The following is an 8,785-nucleotide window of genomic DNA, read 5'->3' on the forward strand; positions in this document are numbered from 1 at the left end:
GTTCCAGTGCACAGATCAGCAGAAATTATTTTAAAAAATGGTGTGTTTACTATTGTTCTTGCAAAGTTTAGGAACGTTGTTGCTTCTTTTCATGACAACGTCATAAATGCATGACAAAAAATAATAAAGCATTAATTAGGGCTGCTTTTCATATTTAAATTACTAAATATCCATGTAATTCCATATTCTTGCCAGACTACGAGTCCTATAGAAAAGCCCTACAAATCCCATCCTTCACTGGGACAGTAGGCGTGTCTTGGTCGGCTGTAGCCAGGCCCAGCAACACGTGACGTTGCTATCGAGCGTAACTTCGATTGGCGAAAGGCTTTGACAGGCGGCGAGGGTTGAGCTCGCCTCTAGCCAACCGCAGTAACCTTGCGCCATGTGGAAGCCAGTGCGACACGCCCCCCAAAATAGCAGGAAGCAAACAATCGAGAGGACTGCTTTCTGTAGAAAATTTCCCACGTTGCATTATTATAGTCGATATCACTTCAAAGGCTTTCGCAGCGCGTTTCACCCAACGTGACTGACCTTTCTGCACGAAAAATGCCGTGCACAGAAAAATGCATATATAAATTCGTCTTTTCGGTCTTTTAAAGTCACGAGTTAGATGAAAGCGAAGCCATGAAAATGATCATAAAGAGTCGTTTTTAGTAGTGCATTGCCCAGATAACATGTCATTACATTGGATACGTGCCAATCCAATACCCATCTGAATGATCGTGCTTTCTGCAATCAGCCAACTTATCTATAATTACATCATTTCTTATAACGTGATAAACAAGAAAATCATGCAAGGTCGGATATTTTCTAAAAGGTCGAGTCAACGCCGCGAGCTATAGCCGTGGCGTTTATCTATAAAGTTTCAGTTTGTTTCACCGATCGAGTCTGCGGGGGCACAATGACATCATCCTAAACTGAGTTGGAGGGCGCTGCAATGTGGTCAGATTTATTATAACGGAATCGTAGCCAACATTCACACCCACACACCTAATCATTATGTCATATTGCTTTGTCTATGCAGCAGGGAGGTACAAAAATTATAGATCCCTGTGTTGGGAGTTGTGGAGAGTGACATAGCTCTACACGAAGATAATGCGGATAATGCAGGTAAAAATAGTCCGTAAAATTACGAAAGCTTATATTTTTCTCCCCTCCCGTAACTGCAATAAGTAAGGTCACCTAAATCAGTCTGGTGCTCTTTCATATTCTGTGTTTACTGCAGGCAGCGGTGCTTAGTTGAATGAACTCAACCCTTTGTTGTCTGAATCTGTTGACAGTGAAGTCTTTTTTTTTCCTTCCTGAAATTCAGATGCAAAGGGGGAAAAAGATCAAACGCAGCACACAAATAAAACTCACTTCCGTCCTTCCTCTCGGCGCTCTCAAGAAACCTAGCAGCCTCCAGCAAAACTTGTACATTTTTCAGAAAAGTGTTGATCTGCTCCATGTGGGAGTCTTTGGAGTTGAAGACGTCATTGAAAGGACAACTAGACATCTCGAAATCTTGCTGATCCAAGAGAGACGCATCGGAATCAAAAAAGAACTCCTCACTCTTCAAACTTCTTCTTTGCCTCTCACTTTTGGCCATTTCCCCCCCTCTTAGTTTCCGAGCTTTCTGGCGACGGGCTGAGCGCAATTCGCAGTGAGGCAGCTTCTGGGGGACGCTGCTCTTGTCAGATGGTGTCTCTTTTCTTTCTTTCTTTCTTTTCTTTTTTTTTTTATGAATGCAGGGTGTTTAATGTGGAGCAGTGGCCAATGTCAGTAGATGATGGTGCATGGGAAAACAGGGAGCCCGGCCCCTTAGAGTCTAAGGATTCCGCATGGTCCCTGTGCCCGCCCTTGAAGAGAATACAGAATCGTGCATGCATGGACACTATACCAATGAATCATATTTACATGTTAACATTACATAAGAGTTTCATAATTCTGTTTTACGTGGCATCACATTAAACAAAAATAAGCATAACTTGAGTTTAAACAGCAATGGCAGGTTTGGGACTAACAGCTTTTATTGTATTCTACTGCTGTTTACAGAAGTCAAGCTATGAGAAAGGCATTTAAAACTTGATTTGAAGGTAAAAATAGTTTTTGTTGTTTTAATTTGTTACAAAGAAGTAGGAAGTTATTATTTTCTTCACTGACCACGCTATTTGAGCAAATAAAAAGGTTAAAAAAAATAAAATAAACGAGGCTCTGTGCATGTTTATCATGCCTATACTGTTTTCTCACCAGCATTTTTTCCAGATCTTTATGCCATAGTATACTCCAAACTGAACCTCCCACTGAAAGTTACCATCTGTAAATCCAAACAAAGATCAGTACTGGAGATTACTGGGCTACAAACATGTCTAGTCATGTTCCTGGGTCAATGGCCTAGGATTTCAGAACTCAGACTTTTTATTAAATATGTTATTATTTATTCCTTTGTATGCTTGTTTCTTTTATAATCAATTGTGTTGTTTAGCTGCAGTTGCTTTTTGTAGTTGAGTTTAGTTAATTTAGTTGTATCTCCAGGTTTAATTTCCTCTTATTCATTAGTCTCTATGGTATCTTAGCTCTAGGTGTCAATTGTTTCAGTATTTTCTTGTATTTTGCCTCTTCTGTTCCCATTGGGTTTTGAGTCTTGATTACAGTTTGTTTTCTATAAGCTCTTGTTTTCCCTTTTATATAAAGTTTTCTATATTCTTTTCAGTAACTCACTTCCTGTTTTACTTTGACAGTAAACTAGCTTTTGTATTTAGTTTTACTTTCTGGTCTTGTTTTAATTAGCTTCAGCTGTGTCCCCACACCCTCACATGTCCACGTTTCTTGATTACCTCATGTGTATTTAAGGCTTCAGTTTGACTCAGTTCTTTGTTGCATCATACTGTTTACTTGCTCAGTTTCCTTAGCATATTCGCTGTGTGGCTATTGTAGTCATTCCTGAAATCTGTAGTGTTCTGTGCCCTTTGTTCTTACAAGTTTGCTTCTAAAGTTTGCATTTGAGTCCCTCACTGCATATGTTTGCAGCATTGTAGGCCTGCAAGAAGACAAGCCTAAGATGAATTTACTATAAAAACACACACAAATTCCCAAATCTGAGCTTTAAAGAGAGGTGAGAAAGAGGAGCTTGAAGAACTGTGTTAGTATAAGACTGATCCCACTGAAATGACAGAAAGGGTAACTGAGAGATAAGTTCTTAGCCTTGATCTTGTGCCATTTTCAGTAGACCTTTAGTTAAGATGTTTTTATACTGCCGCAGAGTCCATTTTGAACCAGAACATGTCGAGGCAGAAGCCTGTATGAAGCCCTGATACACCCCCTCACTTTGCCACTTCAAAGAGCCAGCAGCAGCCCGTGATCGTTTGATGTAAAGTTCACAGAAGCAGAAACTTTAGTCCGACACAAGGGGGAATCTCTGAAGGTCCCTCCTTCCCCTGCCCCACCACCTCTTTACCCTCTGTGAGGGGTAGCTATGGACGAAGGAAAGCCATTTCAGAGGGATCCCGATTGGACTTTGAAAGGTGCCAGCGCCAGCACATGACAAAATGCGTGGATTTTCAAAAGGGCTTGGCAAAACCTCTTTGGGATTTCAGGACAGAGTTGAACATTATAGGTTACTGGGCCTACTTTTGTAGGCTCTGCTTTTCATGCTGTCTTTGCTTCCTGAAGTGCATAGCTCCAGGGCAACTTTTTTTTGTCAGTGAGCAAAGTGTTTATATAGCAATAGACATGAAAAGTATAGCATGAAAAGCTCTAGACGCAATAATAATATTTTCCTCCTCCTGAAGGTTTGGGCCATTCAGGTCACGTGCATTAGGAGGGATAAGAGCTGCTAAGCAGAAGGGAGTCATGTGTCCCAGCAGGAAACACTGGTAACAGTGAGACGGTACAGACTGAAAGAGACTATTGCTTAGGGGTACGTATGTCCTGTGACATACTGTTTGAAGCTCCCCACACACAGACACTCAAACCACTCATCTTCTGGCTATTATTCTGATTAAAGGCTACCCCGTGATCTTTACTTTAAAGGTAAAACCTATGACCAAACAAGACGTAGTGAACTATAAACATCAAGAGAGGAGACAGGAACAGAGGTCAGGCATTTTCAAGGAGACACGCTCATTTTTACGAGCCTAAGGAACAAACCACAGCTCATAAATTAGGGGCATTAGGAGAGGCAAGGGACTGTGATAGGAAGTTACTAGTTTCATATAATGGAGATAAAGTTGCTAAGAAAAAATATGTAATTAAATTACAGTTACTTACTTACATAGAGACCCCCCCGAGAGAGCATTTAAAGATAGGGCATTATCTCATCATTGGTATTGTCTTTCTCCTATTTTAGGGTCGTTATCTTACAAGATAAAGATATATATATATATATAATAAACAAAGTTAAATGGAAAAAGCAGAATTGTCAAAATGTTAGTGATTACAAAATGATAAGATGCCATTATATTCTGCATGGTAAAAGGCTTATTGAATAAAATACTCATTTTGTTGCTTTCCACTTGAATGTGAACTGCCTCTGCCAGTCAAGAGTGCATTTCTCCAAGCAACATGAGTCTGCCGTGGCCTGCGACCGGCCAGAGCAGGTGGGTGGGCACAAGAACGTCTTTCAGTACGAGACATTCAATAGTATCTTCCTCCTCAGAACAGGAAAATGCTCTGAAATGACTCTACGGTGCACAGCTTGTTTACCAGGTGCGAAAATGCTGTTAAATCTGTAACCTTTAGAAGATAGCTCTGCTCCATCGCCTAGTTTAAAACTTCTGCTAGTATAGGAATGCAAATTGACTGAAATATACTAAGTTAGACAACTCAATACTGGAACAATTATTCATTTTTTTTTTCATCTTTCACAGAATGACAAAATAACACATTTTAAAAGGCTGAGACAGGAAGAGAGCATTCTGGCAATGTGCCCAAGGATCAAAACAACTTCTTCAGTGTCTCCTTTGGTTTTTTCTTTCCCTATCCCACCATCGCCATACACTGATGAGACAGCAGCATGAGATAGTGCGGTATCCCGACCTTTGCTTCAATGACAGAAAGCTATCACTTTAACAGATTGATGAAGCCAGCAATATTACACATTCGAGGTCTTAAAAGGCCTTAAGATGGCAAATTCAGGGAGCATGTTAGCATGCTGACGTTAGCATTAAAAGCTTAAAGTGCCACTGTGAGCCTCAAAGAGCTGCTAGCTAAGTTTTACCTGAGAAATTACTTATGAAGTGTGAACTGCTGACTTTAGTTAGTTGAATGATTCAGGACTAGCATTCTGAATTTAAATGTAGAGGAGCTACAGTGATATGATGATGATGATAAAGTAAAGGCAATGATGACAATCCATGATTAAAATTTATGACAAGTAACTACGTTTTCAGAGGATGTGAAAACACTTTGAGGCATATTGAACACTGACGTAATCCTGTTTTGCCTTGGGGCAAATTTCAGAGTTTGATTTTGCAGCAGTCATTATGCATCATCTCCGAATCAACGTCATCCGCCGAGTCTCGGTGGACTGAAGTGATATTAGAACACGACCGAATGAAACTCTCAAATCTTTCAAACGCACAACACAAGGAAGCTAAATGGATTGCCACAATAAAGATGCACCATAATGGTCACTCTCACCCCTTATTGCTCCCATGAAAACTCACTGACATTTTCATAAATGTCACCAATTTACATCATTCTCGGAGGACCACTTCTGCTAGTGGTGTTCATGGGTAATTATACAACATCCACTATGTGCACCTCCGCACTCAGGAGGGAAGAGTTGGTGGAGAAGAGGGAAAAAAAACCAACATAGAGTAATATAAGGAGGAAGAAAATTGTTAAAATGACAATGTGAGAGTGGAGAGAATATAAACGAAGCTCCTCACAATGAACATGCACAGCCCTCCTGAGTGACACTTTTGTTCTAGCGTTGGGGCTGAGAGATTTAAAGAGTGGCTATTCATACTGCTGACCTTTTTACAGCTTTGTGTTCTTGTCTGGTTAGTTTTCCAAAACACCAGAAGCACCCCTTTGCTTCCCATTCACCAAAGGGAAGCCATTTGACCTCAACCTATGCTGTTTCCACACGAGTAAAAGTGTAAAGCAAAAGAGAACTGCTTTAGAAGACGTGTCTGTGAAGGTTCTCAGAAGACACACAGTACTCGTGCATGGCTAAAATGCAGAGTCCTGTAGGAATGTCTAATGTAAAGATACATATGAAATACTAACAATAAAAAAACATGGTATTTTCTGAGAGTGGTAGCGGAAGTGTAACACTAATCTAAATCAGTCTTTTTTCTGTCGTTTTGGCCTGTTGCTGTGGTTAACAAGACCTCTGACAGAGCCCCTCATTCTTAACCTTTGTGTCTCCTCCTCATCACCCATGTTTGTTCTCCATGGGAGGTCAAGCCTGATCACACAAACACTAAATACATGTCGTGCCTTGCTGTCTTTTCCCCCTTCAGAGATCAATTACTGTAATTTATGGGCTCCACGTGAAACAGCTATGGTGGATCTTTACAATAACGTGCGCGCACACACAAGTCAGCAAATCCCGGGCTGAATTGTCGTAGTTACATAACAAATAGCTATCTCTGTGCTTCAGTTACATCTATTTACAAAACTCACTGTGCAAACAGAAAGCCAGCTAGCACAGGTGTCCGTTTATAATTGCTGCCTGCACAAAACATCGTCCATCAGATAGAGCAAGTGCTTGTTCAAGGAAAATGATTGGGTGTGGGTGACAAAGCTTTTTTTTTTTTCAGGAGCTTCTTCTACTGACCTCATGTTGACACTGCAGGCTATGCTACTGTCAGCGAGCTTATTTACCAAAGGGCCACAAGCTGTGGGGTTCTCTGCTTTGTCAGGGATTTCTAGCCAAGATACTATAGTCTTCCATCAAGATTGCAGTCAGGCCTTTCCTTTGTTTTGCTCAAACCATACAGCCACTGGGGGAAAGCTTCCTGGGTATAATCTCCATTTCAGGATATTTTCAGCCTTTCCTTGTGATACAGTATCAAAACAACACATTATACAGCCCCACCCTAACCTCTTCCTCAAATCAGCAATGCTGATGCAGCTACTACTACACTTCTCAGTCTCAATTCTCACTTCCTGTCTCAACACTCTTCCCTGGGCACATTTTCACCACATCTTAAAATGCCACTCCTAGAACACACCTGCAGCATTAACAGCACCTGTTCCCTCACAAATATGCTGATGAACTGACAACTAGAACGTAAACCTAACAGGCGACAGACTAGTGTCTCCCCTCCCAGGGGCAGTTGCCCTTTACCTTCCGATGACCATTGTTCGCCTCCGTTCCCAGGCACTGACAACCGGTGACAATAGCCACAGCAGGAAAGTCAGGAAAGTGGAAAGCAAGTGCCCACGTGAGAAAATGCATACAAGAAAACATGTTTACGCATACATCCAAAGATGCATTGTTGCACATTTTACAGGCAGCATAACAACAGAGTGAAACAAACAAACTCGGCTGCACAAAGAACTGAAACAAAGGGCAAAATCGGAGTTGTGTGCAAAAACACGCAAAGATGAGGAAGCAACGAAAAACACGGCACAGACATGAATTCAAGCGATGGGAGGGGTGAGGTACACAGAATGGCATAGACACTGTTACAAACCGTCCCGTGCAACGCCCTATAAAGTATAGCAGAGAGAAGTCTGATGGTAAATGCTCATTAAGAGTTTAAGGGAATCACATAAAACCTGCACAGAGAGTACATACACATGCTCACAGATCTTTTTACCCAGTTAAGTAGAAAGATAGACAAAGAGGCAGATAGGGGGGAAAGACACACTTCCAACATGTTCATTCTCTGCTGTCAGTGAGAACAGGAATGAAGACCAGTGAGAAAATACTTCACATGCTAAGCTGTCATTTATCCACAGGGGCCTCAGACTGCTGTCTCTGCAACTCCACTGGAGGTGCAGCATCGTACGCCCCTGAAGATATTAAAACAACCTTCCCTATAGCCACCCGCCTTTACAGTGCTTCTCTGATGTGGGATGTTGCCAAATTATCCAGGGGGACCTTGGGGCAGTGTGTCTCCTCTGCAAATTAGAGAGTAGAGACAGCTAAGGAAGATCAGAAAAAGAGGGTGTGCGCGGGACAGAGAGAGAATGAGAAAGAGACTGCGGAATCAAAGAGCTAATGACTTGCATAGGAGGGGGGACATAATGGGACTCGAGCAAAACAAGTCGATGGAAAAACAGGACGAGAAACAGGAAGAGACATGACCTCATCCTATGTTCCTTGTTTAGCCTGATTATACTAGTAAATGGCAAAATAGCATTCATTTGTGCTCTCCAGCAGGTGCTACTGGAATCGTAGTAGTGATGACTCCCTCCTGGTCACTTCCTAGAAAACATCCGTGGGTTTCTAGGGACTGCCAAGTACATTCTGTTTCTTATGGGTTATATAAAGTTAACACAGAAAAAAGGCTTTTTTTCTTCCACTTTTGTTCAAATTTAAACAATCATAAAAATTCAGTTTATTCCAGAAATGAACCTAACAGTGTTTAAATTGATAATTATACTTTTACTGACGATGCAAAGCCCACTCTTTGTGTATTGGTTTATTAGTTTCTTTATGTGTTACTCAAACAGTAGGTTGATTACAGATTCTTTGTCACAGTGGTAACCAGTGACTTCTCACCCACATTATCCTTTAAATACAGAATTTTCCTTTCCAGTGATCCTCCAACTTTGGCGATTTATTTAAGCTCCAAAATGTTCTTATGTCTCCTTCTGAGATCCACCTGTTGGCTCAGGGGGGATG

At 41.3% G+C, this 8,785-nt stretch overlaps 1 protein-coding gene across 1 annotated transcript in view; it reads right to left on the reverse strand.

Moving 5' to 3' along the window:
• mxi1 (max interactor 1, dimerization protein) overlaps window positions 1-1,750 on the reverse strand; it is a 30,696-nt gene extending 28,946 nt beyond the window's left edge. Inside the window, exon 1 of the mRNA XM_085277441.1 lies at window positions 1,360-1,750. Within this exon, the coding sequence (XP_085133567.1) occupies window positions 1,360-1,588 (229 nt within the window). The 5' untranslated portion in view covers window positions 1,589-1,750. The remainder of the gene's footprint in view (window positions 1-1,359) is intronic.
• Between the last annotated feature and the right edge of the window lie 7,035 nt (window positions 1,751-8,785).

This window comes from Mchenga conophoros, linkage group LG6 (assembly GCF_057382185.1).
Source record: "Mchenga conophoros isolate Kocher_MC1m ecotype Shallow Benthic linkage group LG6, M_conophoros_male_GT1.1, whole genome shotgun sequence".
NCBI classification, from domain to species: domain Eukaryota; kingdom Metazoa; phylum Chordata; class Actinopteri; order Cichliformes; family Cichlidae; genus Mchenga; species Mchenga conophoros.